General features: G+C 50.6%; 1 protein-coding gene across 1 annotated transcript; it reads left to right on the top strand.

The window, feature by feature from the left end:
- Positions 1 to 3,964: 3,964 nt before the first annotated feature.
- Positions 3,965 to 12,910, top strand: LOC119103487 (dolichyldiphosphatase 1). The gene is made up of 6 exons (XM_037227046.1): positions 3,965 to 4,133; positions 6,278 to 6,378; positions 7,321 to 7,499; positions 10,517 to 10,615; positions 11,528 to 11,656; positions 11,922 to 12,910. Exons 1-6 carry the CDS (start codon positions 4,073 to 4,075, stop codon positions 12,052 to 12,054), a joined length of 702 nt encoding a protein of 233 aa, XP_037082941.1. The 5' UTR covers positions 3,965 to 4,072; the 3' UTR covers positions 12,055 to 12,910.
- The last annotated feature ends 5,741 nt before the right edge of the window (positions 12,911 to 18,651 follow it).

An 18,651-nucleotide genomic window follows, 5' to 3' on the forward strand; every position in this document is an offset into this window, starting at 1 on the left:
CATGTCGGTCGGTGGCATAGGCTCGGAGAATGGGGCCTTTCAATAGGTTTTGTCGGCCAATATTTGTCTCCCTCCTTACCAATAATTAAAAGGAAGCTTATTTCAGCGCATCTGATGCTTGCTTAGATATCTTCGAATGCGGAACATTTTCTTTAAATGTGGTTAAGCTGCTCAAGAGTCAGGTTTGACAAAGACACGCTAATAGGCGTCACGTCACACCGATACCCACCACGCCACGCCGCGCCATGCCATGACCTGCCACGCTACGCCACGCCACGGCAATACCCGCTCCGCTACGCCACGCCACGCCACGCCACGCCACGCCACGCTATGCAACACCACGCCACGCTGCTAGGGCCCCTCCGCCCGCCCCCAACCCACCCGCCGTATTACATCACGCCCCGCCCCGCCATGTTACGCCACGATACGCCCATGCAGCCAGCCGACATTTTGACTCGTCTACATTTTTCATGCCACCGTTCACCGGCGCCACATTCAAATATGTTCTGGTTGTATTTCTCCGCTTTTCGGTTCGCCAGCAACACATATCGATGCTTTGCTGGGTCGCAATTTTGCAGTTCGCCTTTTAGCCGTTCACCAAATGGGCATGTCAGCTTTTTACATGCCACCATTCTGCAATCGCCATTCGGCAGTCGACAAAAAGGAATTCGCAAAATGGGATTTTCGACTTTTTGTTCTAGAATTCATTTGCATAAATAACGCCTGTTACTCTCGGGCACTAGGGCTTCGAGATAGAAGATTTTAACAAAGACTTTTATAGCTTATTTTCGTTATTCCAAGCTATGCGTACGCGAAATTTTGATTTTCGAACGACATGCTTGATCTTCCAAAGGAGGTGCTCATCCATGTCAGCTTCGGTGATAACGAATTTTGTAGCGTCAATGAGCGCTCTCGCGTCGATCCGAATGGACATTCCTAATGGCCAGAGCTAAGGTCAAGCTGCGTCAGTGACCTATGATGATCACAACAGGCCATTGGAAGGTCATGGAGTGACATCACAGGGTGAACACAACATGGAAGCTACTGGAAAACCACGTTACAATGTATTGCCGGAATACATCAGTTTCACTCTCATTTTGATCAGACATTGTTTGGCCAAAACTGCGTTAGGTCACTAACCTGACATGATTCGGGCAAATCAAGTTTCAGAGGTATGTGTAGCATTGATACAAGAAATATATTGGAAAATCAGAGCAGGGAAAACTGTTCTCAAGTTATCCGCTATGTCCGAAGAGGGCGTGGAGGGGCGGTTGCGTACCCTGTCTCCTCATTGAGGGGATGAAGCTTTTGTCGCAAAACTACGCTAGTGGCACGGCCTATGACATCGGATGGTGACGCAAGAAGTACTGCATGATGTGGGCACTTAATCCAGAAATCAGTCTGATCAGAAGCTTCTGACTACATCCAGAGGTGGGAAAAGTTAGCCCAAGATTTAACTTATGTTAAAGGTTCGTTAAGTTCGTTCGTAAAGATTCGTTAACCGAATGTGTTAACTAAGCTAACGTCACGGCATCAAATCGTTAAAAGTTAACAGACGTTAAAGTCAATTCATTAACGCCAAGCTTTTCAGCATTTTCTTTTCAGCCCCAATATTCCACAGTGGAAACATTCAAATACGTGCGAATCTTTCAATCGAAATTGAGATTTGCCTTAATGTGAGAGTGTCTTACCTTTGGGGCTTACTTCAAAAACATGCTCTAGTGAAACCTCAGAACTAGCCACGTTTAATAACAGCGCTGGGTAGTACCGCTGCAGCACCATAAAGACATAATAGAGATGTTGATTTTAGTAATTTTCGTGTCTAATTTGCGCTGTCAGCACTTTGTAACAGCACTGTGCTTCCCTGCAGCCCAGACTACGTAGTCGTTACGACAAACTCCGCACGCACCTCTTATGGCGCGAATAAAAAAGCGTTCGTGATTGGCCCAGCGGGCAGGAACCTGTTACCGAGAAGTTGGTTGGTTGAGTTATCCCATGATCCGCGTGACGCGGATCATGGGATAATCCCATTCCCAAAGCCAAGGTTTTTGTGTGTTTCAAGCTTTTGTAGCATTTAGTGCCGAAATATTTTGACACATTAGCGTTTTGCGAACAAGTTACAGAACGCTCACTCTGGAAAAAGCAAGGCAAAGCAAATGTATGTCTTTCATAGTGGTGAACATGGAGCCAAGCGTGATTTCTCGCCTACGGTGGGTTACTCCAAATCGATATTCTGATCTATTCAGAAGGACTTGGAGAAATCTGTATTTTATCAAATCTTGCGCGTCTGATGCAACAATAAGTAAAAAGTACAAGGTGGAATACCCCCTTTACACTCTTGCCAGTGGTACATTTCTTACTCGGTCAAAAGAATAGAGGTAGATATTTGCGCCCATTTGGTTAGGTTTTGAAGTTTGGAGTTTTGGTGAGATATGCACCAAGTCATAAGTAACTCCAGATTATACGTACACAAGAATCATGCGGTGAAGTACCTACCTGTGGCATAGTACGTACGTGCCTAAAGATAAGTCATGCATGGAACCGCATCATTTCCGATAAATACTAGTTCACATATAAATTTTGACATGACTTTCCGAGATGCGTTCAGCATCATTCATAAGATTTCTTGGCCGGCACGACCTTTGCCTGACGGGAAAGATGTCTGACGGGAATCGGGTATTCGATGTACTGGCCGCCAGGGATGTATGTTGGTCATGGGGGAACTAACTCCATCTGTAGGCCAGTTTTTCGTGCAGCGTTATGGAGTGAGTCGCAGGCAATCTCGACGGAAATCGGTCGGTGACCGCTGCCCCGTCCCCTCCCCTCTTCCTCTTCACGTGTGTCTGCGTGCTGGGAGGTATGGGCGTCGAATTTTATTGTTTATTGGTGGGTCACTGCCCCTTTCCTAAAGCTCAATTTCCCCTCCCCAAACGGCATGTTTGCCCCCTTCCCAAGTGGTGAGTTGACTACCTCCTACCTTATGGAGCCAAATGTATACAAAGCACAGACTTGGCGCCAGAATTGTGGTACCAAACAGCCAGGTATGTACAATGTACATTGTATATGCAGAGTATTAATTAACCCTCGCCCCGTAGTAGAAAATTTATACGGTCCTTTTATATGCACCCAGTTCAAGCAGCTCTTTCGAGAGTGCAGTTTATGCTAAGCATGTTTAATGAAATAAGATGTTAAAAGTGGCGTACTAAGGACTTCGCCCAGGCGGTGCCAAGAGTAAGCCGCACCTAGGGACACGGGTTCGACCTCATACTTGGGGTGAAGGGGGGGGGGGGGGGGGCAACGAAAAATGGCCTGACAAATTCTCTTCACCATTTGTTCTCATCGATTTTCGGCCACTGCATTTTCAAATTTGATGCCGCAACGTGCCTCAATGCTCATTCCGAACAGGGATAAATAGCGAGCGCCTGAAGTGACCCAACCCACCCTGCCGGGTTTGGGTGAATCGAAATAAAGGGGCCCTAACCAACTCAGGTAACGTGGCGGATGTAGTGTTTCAAGACTGTTAACTATAAATGCTCCATTTTAGTGGAGCCCAGAGGGCTATTTGTAGAGATTTGTAGCTGATAATATTGTTACAATAGCAACGCGCGACTGACCGCCGCAAAATACGAAGTACCTGCCGCATTTTGTCCTGCTCGGGTGGGATAATTAAAATAGGGAGACACATTGGTGATGCAGGATATTTCGTTCTGTTGAAAATCAAAGGCATTTGTGGTTTCCTGGTAATCCAAAAGCAGATTCCTTGCAATGTTCTTGGGGTGCTCCCACGCGACACACGTGGTTGACTATCGGTGCAGTGAATGATACATTTAGCAGTAGAATAGGAGGAAGGAGTAGCGTCACTGGCTGAGAGTCATGACAAATATCGCGCTGTGGTGCGTCGTGGCGCATGTTTGTGGATATCTTGAGGATCATTGCTACTAGGGCTGGCCTGGGAAAACCGCGGGGAGGGCCAACGCGGGGGTGATTGTAAGCAATTGGGAAGGGTGTTCGCTGCACGCAATGATAAGTCTACCTTCTTTATTCCTGTTGTAATCGTTTCAATCGGCCAGTCATGTCGGAGGGTGTCCGGGAGTGGCACGAATTCGCTTTGACTCACGTGGAGTATCCAGTTGGTAAGTGGGAAGAGCAGTTAGGGCTCTGGAATGTGAAATGGTGTAGCCGCCGTCTTGTTGTGCATTCTGAATCTCTGTCCCACATGTAATTTATGTGGAGAAGTTGGATGTAATTTCATTCCAGCTAGCAGTACCCCCAACTGCTCATGAGTTATGCTTGAATGAATCTATGTCAGGTCACTGCAGGAACTGGCCTAGCTGATTTGTGATGGTTATTTTAGCCCCTGTGGCCTGTGCTAAAGGGAAAAATCCATCTAATTGTAAGCATATTATGGATGGCAGTAACCATGCAGCACCAATTTCAGAGCTTGCATGCCAAGTCTGAATGTCCTGAGAGTGATACATGGCTGTTGGTTACCATTAGTTTCTGAGTGTAATGCCAATGGTTCAAAGATCATTTGAAGCTGTTCAATGTTTCTAGCAAGATAATGTCAGGAAAAACCACTTATAAACTTTTTCCAACAGAAGTAGTAAAAAACTGGACAAAAAATTTAGTGTTTGAGGCGGAACATACCATAAATAATCTCAAAACAGGTAGAATCATGCTCCCACCTTAAAATTTAAATAACTACAACGGTGAGCTCTCGAGCGCCGCACGTACCACACCGCCTGGACTCCCAAGCACCGTTTCTGCATTGTCGTTGCGTAATTACCATATTTCTGCTTACCAAGAACTATCAAAAATGTATGGGACCAAGGTAACAATAATAATGCAATGAAAATTGTTTCTTGTCACATTTAGGTACGTTTATGAAACGCACAGGCCAGAATAGTCCGGAACCTAACCTAACCTAACCTAACCTAACCTAAACTAACCTGACTGAGAATAGACCAGAACCTAAGCTAAGCTAACCTAGCCTAACCTAACTAACCTAACCTAACCTAACCTAACCTAACCTAACCTAACCTAACCTGACCTAACCTAACCAACCTAATGTAACTAACCTAACTAACCTAACCTAATCCTAACCTAACCTAACCCAACCTAACCTCCCCACCCTATATCCCCTTCAACCCAGCATCCCATTGGCATCCATGTTCCATGCCATATATAGTTACCATATAGCGAGTTTTTTGTAGCTGCCAAGTTCTCATTTTGCTTTACATTCCTGACCCAATCCCCCATCATCCCGTTGGCGTGGAGGATCAAATTTCATGGATTCTTGTTACCTTGGCCCCATACATTTTTATGGCTTTTGATGCTGCTTGATGCTCAGTAATGTTGTGACCGCGCGCAGTAATGACGCCGGTGTCGCGGCTGCTGTGTGTTTGCGGCGGTCGGATGTTCGGTGTCACAATTAGTTAAGTTCCAAGGTAAGAGTATAGATGACCTGTTTTACGATTAATTATGATATATTCTGCCTTAAAAACAATGATTGATGTACAATGCTCTTTTGTAGCATGAAGTAGGAAAGTACACCCTGACCAAAATTTACCTGGCCTGAATGTTGAATCTGACTTATATTCAAGGAGTTCAATTAGCCAATGTCACGCGGATAGTATCAGGAACAGTGGATTGATTTTTACAGACTAATGTCTCACAAAAGATAGTGGCATGAACGTCCTGTCCCTTGTATGTGTTGACCACACATGTTTTGTTCATAGAAGCATGTCTTTGAAGTTTTAGTCCGGGTCTTTTAATTGGATAGTTATAAAATCAGGGCGCGTGCTGAGCGCGCTTGTTGGATGAGCCCTGGCCCCACCGTCAGATCGTGAAATCCCGCGTTAACGGCAAAATTTGTTGCCAAATGCTAAACGTCCGTGATATTCGGCATTGCCCGTCGTCACCTGGGTTTGGCGCGGCGGCCGCCGCCGCCGCCAGCCGTTCGTCCCGTAACCTCAGTTGACCTTTAGCGTCACCTGACCTTTAGCGCGGCCGCCAGTCGAATCAGAGGGCAAGCGCTCCATTTAACCGAGCTCCGGGCGGGCGGCCCGTGTCAGCCACCGCGCTTAAGGTCAGGTGACTTGACTTGGTGTCGCATCCTGAGACGTGGCGATGCATTTATGGCGATATGGCACGTGGCGATTTATCATCACGTCAACACATTACTATTGGTTTATCACGCATTTATGATTGCGGTGCGTGCTCGGTTTGTTCGTATGCCTTCACGTGAGTGTGATGGGAATGCTTAATCTTGTTTCAGGTGACAATGTTGGCAAAGTCCTGTGCCTCTTCAGCCTGCTACCACAGGCACTCATTGTCAGCTTCGTGACCCTTGTCATGTTCAAGAGGGACCTGCACACAGTGAGTCGTGTAGGCCTGGTCCAAGGCTGACAGTATTAACGAGTCATCCCTGTTGTGTGTTAATTCGAGACGGTAGATGCAGGCGTTTGTAATCTTCAACGCAGCCTGGCTGTGTCTTTAGCCCATATGTCGGTGCAGCCCAGATTGTGTTGCTGTTGTCAGATCTGGCGGCAGAACTTGACAAGTGGGACTTACTTTGGGGTCCCAAGAGTACACTGGCAAGGGTGATATAGGATTACTCTATACAATTTCTTACATCAGTAATCATGCTTATGTCTGGATTCCACATGTGCATTGTTTTGACGTGAATCTGCGCTGAGACTCAAGTGCTTGGGATCGATTTTTTGATATTGTATTGCGAATCGGGTCAAAGTTGTGTCAGCGAAGTCCTCGGCGAATTGGCCCAAAAATAAATGTAAGCGACAGGGTGTATCCATAGTCTGTTTGATTGTCTGTACACGAAGTATAGCACATTGGTTTATAACTAAATTGCTGTCAGAATAACTGTCCCAGTAATGCCTCACTGAAAGCCATGCAACAGGTTATGTCTTGAACTGATGTTTTTTGCTGTCGACATTATTGCATTTTTGTCCGGAACTTAAGCTTCTCCCTCTTGAGTCGGGATCGGGAATTGTAGTCGACCTCGAGTCGCGCTGAGTTACTCAGTCTAGGAAAGGAATTAACGCCATGTGTTTTGAGCTGCAATCGGAATCGATTGAGATGTATTTATGCATATAAACAATAAATCGGCTCCTCCCGGTTTATGGCGGGTTGGCTCTTAGTATCATGCAGTGTCAATGACGGCAATAAGCCAGGGGGCTCAGCCATTCCTAAGTCATGTAAACTCGTCATATCTCATCTTGTCGCATCTCCAGATACAACCTGGAGCTACATTGTTCTGTTTTAAATCCCCATAACGTGTGTGTCGTTTTTTGCTGGCAGATATTCTTCTTCATAGGTGTGTGTGCGTGCGAGGTGCTGAACATCATTCTGAAGCACACCCTTCAGCAAGCGCGGCCGTCGCTGAAGAGAACAAACTACAGCCTGTACGGCATGCCGTCCTCCCACTCCCAGCTCTCGTGGTTCATCGCCGGATACCTGACTCTGTTCCTGCTCATCCGGTGAGCCAACGTCGTTTCCACGGAGAGGGGGGGGGGGGGGAGGTTCGCCCCGTCACCGACTGCCGATGCCCTTTTGATCTGGGAGAGGGGGGGGGGGGGGCGTAGACTGCTCGGGTCATATGGCGCGCCTGCCCGCGCCAGGGCCGGGTAAAGAGGCCTAGTTTGAAGCGATTTGGGCGTATGCACGTGCGTGCTCGGATCAGTGATAGAATGCAGGGTCCCTGAAACGACGCTGAAACCTGACCGGCTGGTATGTGCTACAACAAATTTATTTCCTTGACAAATACGCATATTGGCCACTACATTGCAGATCGGTGCAAATGGGGACTTGCTTTGCAATAGGCGCTTCTGTGTGTGTGTGTGTGCAATTAAAGCATGGCAGGCGTGCTTGATAGTCACTTCCACCCATATTGAGCGGGAGTGGCCACCGCATATATTCGTCACAATTGGTTTGTATTCCTGTGGTTTGTTTGGCCGTAAGCGACTATGCGAATAGACAATCACTCCTGGTGGGCGCCAGATAGTCGGCGGCGGTTACTTTTACATACCATTAAAAAGGCTGAAGGAAGCAGATGATGGATTTGTGATTGGACATGAAGTCGTAGTAACTGTACACTATAGTGGCCTGGGTCATCAAGCTTGATTTGGGTTTGATTAGTTGCACCCATAAATATCATGTGCATTTGTTTGTTTTGCCTAGCGACACGTCAAAGGGCTGCAAAGTGAGCACTGCAGTGGACATACCGGGAAAGCCCTATGAAGAACGAAACCGGGGTCAGGGTGTACTTTCCTACCTAACGTTAGAAAAAATCATTGTACACCATTCGTCGTGTTTAAGGCAGGACATATCGTAAATAATCTCAAAACAGGTAGAATCATGCTCCTACCTTCGAATTTCAATAACTTCGATGGCGGGCTCCCGAGCACCGCGCGCACCGCACCGCCTGGACTCCCCAGCGCCGTTTCTGCGTTGCCGTTGCACAAATACAATATTTCTGCTTACCAAGAACTCTACAAAATGTACGGGACCAAGGTAAACCATTCGTCATGTTTAAGGCAGGACATATCGTAAATAATCACAAAACAGGTAGATTCATGATCTTACCTTCAATTTTTTATAATTACGATGGCGAGCTCCCGAGCGCCGCACACACACAGCACCCGCGACACCGGCGCCATTACTGCGCGGGTCACAACATTACTATGTTCCACCTTAAACACGACGAATGGTTTACCTTGGTCCCGTACATTTTGTAGAGTTCTGGGTAAGCAGAAATATTGTATTTACGCAACGGCAACGCAGAAACGGCGCTGGGGAGTCCAGGCGGTGCGGTGCGCGCGGCGCGCGGGGGCCCGCCATCGAAGTTATTGAAATTCGAAGGTAGGAGCATGATTCTACCTGTTTTGAGATTATTTACGATATGTGCCGCCTTAAACACGACGAATGGTGTGCACTGATTTTTTCTAACGTTAGGTAGGAAAGTACACCTACACCGAAACCGGAGTTGATCGTTGTTCGCGTCGTGCAAACGACTTTTCTGCCTCATGTTTTTGTTTTACGTTCATGGTAGACTGCTCCCAGTGTCACCTTTTTACACAACCACCTAGTGTTAAGAAAACCACTGATGTTCTTGTACTGTGTGTATAATCTCTCCCATTCTGTCGTGCTCTATTTCGTTCCGAAGAGTTGGTGATTTCACACGTTTTAGACCCAAAATGCTTGTGAGTAGGTGTTGCTTGTCGTCGGTCGATTTGCAATCATCAAAATGGCACCCCATCCCCAGAACGGTATGGCACTTGTACAAATGATAAATGACAGCTGCGAAAAATGCATTTTCTGACCCCGAGGTCATGCTATTGCATTGTCGTAAACATTTGTTCATGCCGTCCGTATTGGTGGGAAATATTGCTTTGAAGTTCTACTGGAAAGCTTATCAGGCCGGATGGCACGGCACAGGTTATAAGGTACGCTGACGCATCACACTTCTGACCACGAGGTGGGGAACCACGAGGAGGTGGGCCAGACCGGCACGCGTTTATGTTGACGCGTGATATTGTTGTCGCTCCGGCCAACAATCGTGATATACAAAATTGTGTAAATGGTGCCAGCGGTTGGGCTTGGGGAACGCTTTGGTGTCGTTAGCAAACCTCGGTAAAATGGTGCGCGCGTTCAACACATGCATAACCCGTGTGCGTTCCATAGAGAGGCAGTTTTTAAATATTCGATGCTGGGATAGTGACCTCGGGTGATGCGGTTTGATTCATGCGCACAGTGACGTCATAGAAAGTCACGGCAGGGGACCGAGCCGAAGGACGCTTGGCCATCCGACTGGCGGTACATTTCTGGTCATTGGCGTTAGTCCAGTTAAGCTATGTTATGCCGACAGTACTCATGCGCACAGTGACGTCATAGAAAGTCACGGCAGGGGACCGAGCCGAAGGACGCTTGGCCATCCGACTGGCGGTACATTTCTGGTCATTGACGTTAGTCCAGTTAAGCTGTGTTTTGCCGACAGCACTCAGGCGCGAAGTGCGCAGATGGATTGCATATGGCAGAGGACGGAAAAGAATAGACAGGAACGCAGATAGAGGGCTCGGATGTCGTCACCCAGGCTAAAGAAGAATGCATTTTTGCAAAAGTGGTCTGCGCGGCAATCATTGGTTCGACGCTGGAGCAGCCTGGGTTGTGTCTACCAATCAAATGAGCTCCTCGGGTACGGCGGTACGCCCGAGCCACCTGCCTTCAGGGAACGGTTCTGTTATATCAGATGCAAACTTCGCGCCAAGCGGTCCATGCGCCTGCCTTCTGCACGACTTACCGCGGTGTTTCAGAAAACTCCCGTGCCGACTGCAGTGGTGCCGGCCTTAGCCGTGTGTGCGGGCCAGTACGCTGATGGTATCTGTCACTTACTGCTCTGTTACTATCAAGTGACTTGGCACTCACGGCGAGTCGTGTGGTGAACGCGTGACGTTTAGCTATTGCGGCTGCTGATGAGGTCCTTCCATGGATTTTTCAGGCTTCATCACGTTCAAACATCGTCACTACTGATGAACATGTGGAAGCATATGGCAGCCGTGTTGTGCTGCGTTTGCGCTGCATTAGTATCGTTCAGCAGGTGAGTGTGTATTCACAAAATTGACGTGTAAACCGCTGCGGTCGTAGTGATGCTTCTGCGGCGATCAACGCACACTTACGGTAAGTGTGCGTTGATAATGAGTCACAAATAATGAGTCAGTCACTTGTGCAAGAGGCCTAGGCTAGGGCTTGGCCTGGGCCTCTCGCATTTAAAAAGAAAATCCAACGGAGCAGCGTGTGGTGTTACGTTGCGATCCATGGATGTTATCAATGCCATTCCTTTCTTGTCAGTATCGACTCAACCGAGGCCCAGTGGTGAAGTGTTTAATTTGAGCGCCTTGAAACTCAGAGGTGCGGGTTTGACACCCCGCGGTGTCCGGCCTTGCCAGAGTGACAGGTAGCCATTGCCATATAGCCTCAGCTGCTGAGTGCGTCATAAAGGCCCAGTGGCGACGAATATGAATTCAAGACTCACCTCAGTGTCTACATTTAAGTTTAAGTTGTTCTGTTACCAGCGCTAGATTCTTTCTACCAGCACTGATCCGCCCTTATGGAATACGTTCAGTTGATGGTCGTGTATGTCTGACCTGCCTGGCAGACTCGGTACACTCTCTCTACACTCTACTCAATATGCTGTACCGCAGTGTGGGTGTGGGTGTGGGTGTGGGTGTGGGTGTGGGTGTGGGTGTGGGTGCGTGCGTGCGTGCGTGCGTGCGTGCGTGCGTGTGCGGGCGTGCGGGCGTGTGTGTGTGGAGTTCTGCTCCTGGTGACGCCGTCAGTTGTACTCTTTTGTGTGTAGCAAGGTGTACTTGCCGCACCACTCCCGGCGACAGGTGGTAGAATGCCGTTGTCAATTGTACACCTCTGTGTGCGACTTGGTGTAATTGGCTGACCACTCCCGGTGACAGGTGGTAGGAGGCTGCCATCAATTGTACTTCTCCGTGTGCGACAGGGTGTACCTGGAGTACCATTCCTGGTGGCAGGTGGTCTGCGGAGCAGGCGTTGGCGTCGCCTTTGGTGTGCTCTGGTTCGTCTTCGTGCACTGGGTGTGCACACCGTTCTTCCCTCAAATAGTGCAATGGTGAGTGGGATGATAGCTCTGTCATCGGTCAAGCACGTGTTGAAGGCCAGTGCTAACGAGCCAACCCTAACTTATCTTGAAGAGATGGTGCGCGGAGTGGAACGTTTTGTAAAGACCAGGGGCAAAACCTGTCTTACGTACAACGTCCGACGGTATGGTGAGCAGGTTGCATGACGTAACAGACTCGGCGCGATGTGTGGGGTAGGCGAGCGGCGGGCGAGGCCTGCAGCGCGTGCCTGGCTGATGCCGTCCCGCGGTCCGGCAGGCGGATCTGTGAGCTGCTGTTGATCTGCGATACCTCGCTCATCCCGTGCATCATGTGGTTCGAGTACGCCAACATCCGACAGGAGGCGCGCGCGCGCCAGCGCCGCCTGCACTTGTCCGCCAAGAGCCAATGACGTCCGACCGGCGGCGCCAAGAAGCGACCGCCATGACCCCCCCCCCCCCCCCCTTTCCCCTGGCGCGCTCCTTCCCCGTTCCCCCGGGCTCGACACCGAGCCCCGGAACCTGACGGAGCCGGGCCGGGCCGGACCTGATCTGGTCCGTCCGTGCCCGCCTTGGCGCGACCCCGCCTCTCACCGCCGGTCAGGGGCGAGGCCGGGTGACACTTCAGGTCAGCAGGCCTGCCGGGTGGACGGCGGGTTTAGTGTCGGAGCATCTGCGATGGTAGTGGCGGCGATGCCGGGCCGAAGACGGCGAGAGGCCGGCACCAGGCGGGAATACTCTTGTTAGTCAGCTGACGCCGCCGGGCCGGCCGATGCGCGCTAGGTGGGCCCTTACACTTGGATACGTTACCCCCGTTGTGTCTTCGCCCTATTGATGCCCCTCCCCATTCCCACGTTTTTGACCGGCGGCCATCCACCCCTAATAAGCTCTCTATGCACTTGTATCGGAATATGTGGGTGTGCGTCCGGGTGTTTGTTTCCATGGGTACTCGCGTGGCCCACGGGTCTGCGCAGGCCGCTGGACCGTGCTGGACGGTGGGCGTGCTGTCACGGGTATTTCTATTTCGCCTCCGATGGGCGCCCAGCCTGAGACGCTGGCTGCAGGACGTGGTTGGAGCACGCGGGGCTGGCCCGCTGGCCCGGTCTTCCTGACGCAGGGACTCGTGTCCCGCCCAACTGTTGTGGCGGTTGCCATGGAAACGTGTTTACGCTATTCTGGTGGCCTGCCTCGTCAATAATTGTGTGATAGGTGTTTCTTCCTGATGGTAACAAGCGCACATTATTACGGTAATAAAGTGGGTTTTCACTGCTCATTGTTTATGCCTATAACAGTTCTGCTGGACCGAAGCCCTGGTACATGAGGTGCATCGATAATCACTTTTCCTGAGTTACTTGTCGCAAGTAACTCGTAACGCACGTGCTCCATTATACAGGAGCCCCGCAAAGCAAAAGGATCTTCGCGTAGTGAAAAGATATGGATCATCCGAACTGTGGTGTTTTACATTCGAGTGTCTGGCTAAAACGCAGTGAGTTGGCGTTTATCGAGCGGCGCAGCCTGGCGGTGTGCACCATTGCTCGCTCTCCACGTCTTCAACGCTTGGCCACATTCCGCCAGCTGTCAACGTATTCAGTCTCGCAGACACTTGTGCTCCTGAATCGCCAGCCCTGCACGTCCGGTTGGCACTGGTGTGCTGCGATACGTCAGAGGACTAAAGAGAAGCAACGCGAAGATCCACCAAAAACCGCCGAACCGCTACGCACGCCTAGCAGTCAAGCGCGGATATCACAGTTGCACCAAGTGCAAATGTGAGCTGCATGTCTTTTACAGAACGGCCGCACGCCATCATGTGAACTAACGCCCATACGCCTAGGAAAGCAACATGAACAAACTCAATGCGCCGCTGGTGCTGTGGTCTGCGGTTGGCCTTTACATTGTGCTAACACGGACACAAACACATGGGAGCCGAAGCAGAATTCTGCTGCTGGTCAGTCCTTTGCCGTTACGGGCGCGTTGCGCGGCATGCGCAGCATGGTGGGCGCAAAATGACCACAGAAGTCGGCGCGCCCTAAAACTCCAAATCAACAACAGCAGCATGGATTGGGACGCCATTGAACACGTCCTCTGAAGATAAACCCTGGCTTGCGGGATCGTTGGATTGCTGTTCACCGTAACATTTTGAACTGGACACATCCCAAGAATGCAGCTTGATTCAACAAAAATATACCCGTCTAGTAGAAGTCCAGTTGTATATTTACACTGACGGGTCGCTCTGTGGTGGTCATATCTTTTAACTGTGCGAAGTTATGCGCCCGAAGACTAATATGACCTGCCGTGCTGTGGTTGCATGCTTTATAAAGCTGAGAATCCTGAACCTTTCACCTCGAAGCTCGGTGCTCAAAAAGCTTAGAGTCGTCATAAGCGTATTGTCGCTAGTGTTTGCCACGTGTTTCACGTCAGCGACACGACAGAAGCTGCTGCTGGTTTCGTGCTGTGCTGGTATGCTGGTCTGCCGGCGTGGGCGCCATTGCCGCCTTTGATCTCCTGGCTTTCACGCGATGAGCGTGCATCTTAAGGGCATCGGCCGCATTCCAGTCATTACGCTAATTGGAAAATTGTGGGATGGGTTGGTTTAGTCGAGCACCACATGTATTGAACCACATCGTCACGACGAACGCGCAGCCGTAAATCGGTGACACTGCTCACGCTTGCCTCCATGCCGTTGCGACAAGTGCTTCAGACTAATTGCATGATATAATTATTACACGTTATCCCGATGGATTTCACACAGTAACAAGGAACGTACAGTCTCGCAGCGAGGCGACTTCAAGGACTAAGCGCACTAACATTGGTCCCTTTCTCCCGCACAACATTAGCATGCCCTGTGCCCGACTCGGAGTACACAAGCTTCCGCAACGTCACCATCGGCGTACTCATTCCGTTCATTACACGAACGCAGGAACGACCTGCCTCTGAAAACCCTTCAGTGAACAACAACAAAACAAAAGCAGGACAGGGACAAACTGACGCCGATGACTTTCCACTGAACTAGAAAGCATTTGTGTGCGTTTCTGGCATATCTTATCATTATGAACACATGGGCACATTATTGGTTACAGTGTGCAAGAATGCCAAAGTACAAAGAGTCCAATGTGCGAGACCAAAAACGTCCTGATCCAGGTTGATGACTCATTACCTCTTCACATGCGCTCTTCCTTTCGTAGGACTACTAGGAGCACGTCTATGAATGGAACGGACCAAACACCTTCAGGCGCCAGACGCATCACTGGAGAGCCACGTAACCAGCCGAGCTCACGAGCCACAGCTGCAGACCCACAGTCCGCTGCTATTCCAGTGCATGAAACGTCATTGCAGACCAAAGTTCCGTCTACAGACATGCAGCAAATCGCAAACGCTTAACTGCAACGACATTTGCGCCGAGAGAGACTTCGGAATGTGCGGAGCTATTGGAAAATGAGCAATGCTGAGTACAAGGCTCGCGACCGAAGTTGCACCACTTCCTTCCGCTGCCACTGAATGTTTCAAGTTCGACGAACAAAAGTTCTGGTCAGTTGATAACACAACACGAACGACGCCATGCAGCACGTGGGCTCATCACATTCAGCAACAATACAACAGACGTTGCCAGCCGTCAATAGGTCTGCATAAAACAACACCACATTAAACACTATAAAGGCCCGGCTCCCACTAAATGGCTTGCACCCAAAAAACATCATCACAAGTCAACACGACAGCTAAACGAATCTAGTGCTTACGCCTGCACGACGAAGCATGGATGGTCCCTGGTGTGGGGTTCACCATTTGGTGATTGTTCCCTGGTTCAGGTTCACCGTTCGGTGATTGGTCCCTGCTTTACAGCTCACCGTTTGTGATTGTTCCCTGGGTTGGATTCACCGTTTGGTGATTGGTCCCTCCTTTGGGGTTCACCGTTTAGTGATGGGTCCCTGACTTGCAGCTCACCGTTTGGTGATTGGTCCCTGCTTTGGGGTTCACCGTTTGGTGATTGGTCCCTGGTTTGGGTTCACCGTTTGGTGATTGGTCCTTGCGTTGGGTTCACCGTTTGGTGATGGGTCCCTGACTTGGGACTCACAGTGTTGTGATTGGTGCCTGGTTCTGGGTTCACCGTGTTGTGATTGGCCCCTGGATTACATTCACAGTGGGTTGCCTGGCCTCTGTCTTATGTTCACCATGCGGTAATTGTCCCCAGACTGGGGTCCCTCAACTGACTGGCCACTGGTTTAGGGTTCACTGTTTGGAAATTGAGTCTGATCTGCGGTTCATTACGCGGTGATTGGTGCTTGATTTAGCGTGTATCGTGCTATGATTTGTTGTTGCTCTGGGTTCACATTGCGGAAACTGATACTTGTCCGGACTCAATGTTCGGCGATTGATTTCTGGTTTCCAGTTTATCGTTAAACTCTTACTCTCTAGTATGGAGTTCACTGTGCTGTATTGGTCGCTGAAATGGAGTTCACTGTACCGCATTGTTTTCTGGCGCGGTGTTTACCGTTGGAGATTGATTGGGCGCCGGTTTAGGGCTTACCGGCTGCGATTGGGTCCTGGTTTTAGGTTTGCCATTTAGCGACTCATTTCTTCCTTGGAGAAACTAGAAAACTAGACACCAATTACCGTTCAGTAATTGGTGTCTAGTTCAGAGCACATCCTTTGGTGATTGGTGCTCAGTTTGGGGTTCGCTGCATGGCTACTGGTCCTCAGTTTGGGGTTCGCTACATGGCTACTGGTCCTCAGTTTGGGGTTCGCTACATGGCTACTGGTCCTCAGTTTGGGGCTTGCTACATGGCTACTGGTCCTCAGTTTGGTCCTCGCCGTGCGGCCCTCGGCCAAGCATGCCGTATTGGGTATAACAATTTCCAGGGGTGGAACCTCGTACAATTATTGTGGCCCCGGCCCCAATAATTTAGACAGTTTCTGGGTTTGATTTCCCATTTGGTGATTGGTGTCTAGTTTGGAGGTTCGCCGTTCGGTGATTGGACTATAATTTGAGGTTCACTGCAGTGATCCGTCGTTGGTTCGGTCTCCACCGTGTGGTCTCCGTAATAAATGGCCACCCAAACGTCCAAGGGCCTCACTTCGTGCACTCTGGAGCACCCCCGAACCCTCCAACAATAGTTCACTTGAAGATAAGGTCTATGTCCATACACGGAAAGCACAATTCCAAAAAATCCAACTTGCTGTTGGAGCCCACACCGTCTTTTTCGAAGCCACGCCTCGGCAAGCGTCTGCTTGTTGGTACCCTTGGCTCCGAAGGCTGCATGCCGGAGGAGCTGAAGCCTCGCGCCTGCCTAACCAGACGTCAATACAGCAAGTGGCTTGGGCTGCTGAAGTTTGGTCTCTGTTACTCCAATGATCCCCATTAAGCCCCATTAAGCCCCATTAAAGCCTTCGCAGGACAGCCCACAAGCGCGAACTTAAGCTGATAGCAAGTTCCCGCCACGTGCACTTCAGCGAGGGTCGATCCAAACGGGACTCCGCCAGAGGGTAAGTAACCATTGGTCAGCTCTGTTTGCGTACACTTAACGAGCTTAGCTGTACCAGTGGTATTATCGCCAACAGGGACCGTTCTCTTCTGGACGTTGCTTATCAGATATTATCCCCCGCTCTAAACATTGCAAGGTGTTTCCTTGCTGGCTGGTAACCCTTCGCTGATACTCCACCACGGAGTGGTAAGACACATGGACCACACCCAACGAAGTGGCACAACCACCGCACTTCCTAGATGCGGCTGTCTATTACGCCAGGGTCCTTCAACCCCGCCCCCTCCTGTTCCCCGCGATCCCAGCCCACCCATCAAGCAAACGGACCGGCCGAGCAGCGGCGCCTGGGGACCCGTGTCCGCCTGCGGGCCTCAGTGCACCGGCCTGGCGCGGCTCCTTTGCGGAGGGCCCCACCTCTGACCACCACCGGCCCTCGTCAGCGGGGCCGCCGTGGGACCGTGTGCCGTTGGCAATGGCCGCGCATCGTATGCGAACGGCCCCGCCCGGCCGCCGCAAAACAGGTGACGCCACAACAACGTCCGGCTCTTCAATAGACCGCCGCTGAAGTAACGCTGTGCTTTCCGCGAAATTAGCCCGGCTCGGCCCAGCATGGGAGGGGCAAGTGGCGGCCGTGGACCACTGCTTATTACATATATATTTTCAATGAGGCCGTGTTATCGTGTTGCCCCGGTACGCTGCACTGGGGCCATGCATACCCAATGCATACAAATCCAGGGCTTCGTCGCCGGATCGTGTCGACACAAAGGTGGGGCCGGAACGAGGAGCTGCACTTTGGAAGCGGTATGTCCCCAACCTTAACGATCGACTATTCCTTTAGTGCGCATATGATAAATGACGGCTGTGTTATCGCCAGCAGCGACCAATCCGATCCTAATCGACGTTGTCGGGACGGTCGAATATTGCCGTCGGCTAAACGGGGTCAAGAACCACAGCCAACGCCCACCGATGGCGACTGGGTCAATGCAGGGCTTGCAGGCAACGGGCGATGGCGGAACGGGTCGAAATAAGCTGCCGCTTTGCGCCTCCGTCTACCGCGTGCCTGATAGAGTACCTGTCTAGAGCTAATCCCTGTCGTAAACGTCGAACGGCAAGGATCGACCAAAAACTGCAATGGCACCATCCTGTCGTGGACGGGATGTCCTGCATGGATTTGTCATGTCCTGTCGTGTTCCCAGTTGGCTTGGCGGCTCCACCGGGCGCGTTGCCTGGTGCGACACGTCCTGCTCTGGCCCTGTCGTGGTCCCCGTGTCCCGCCCTTGTCCGCTATGTCCTGTCCTGGTATTCTGTCCACCGGCCTGTTCAGCCGGTCAATCGGCCTCACCGGACCCCATGTCTGATCGGCATGTCCTGTCGCGCCCGCCATGCCCCGTCCCGGTCCACAATGTCCTGCTCAGATGTCCACGTCGTGTCCCTGTCCTTCTCACGTCACCCTAGTCATAAATGTCGTGCTGTCTGCCTCGCCGTGTCCTGTCTTGTACTTTTCTGGCGTCCTGCACGTGAAGGTCAGGGCACATA

This window comes from Pollicipes pollicipes, unplaced genomic scaffold (genome assembly GCF_011947565.3).
Source record: "Pollicipes pollicipes isolate AB1234 unplaced genomic scaffold, Ppol_2.1 Scaffold_5724;HRSCAF=6776_pilon_pilon_pilon, whole genome shotgun sequence".
Taxonomy (NCBI): Eukaryota; Metazoa; Arthropoda; class Thecostraca; order Pollicipedomorpha; family Pollicipedidae; genus Pollicipes; species Pollicipes pollicipes.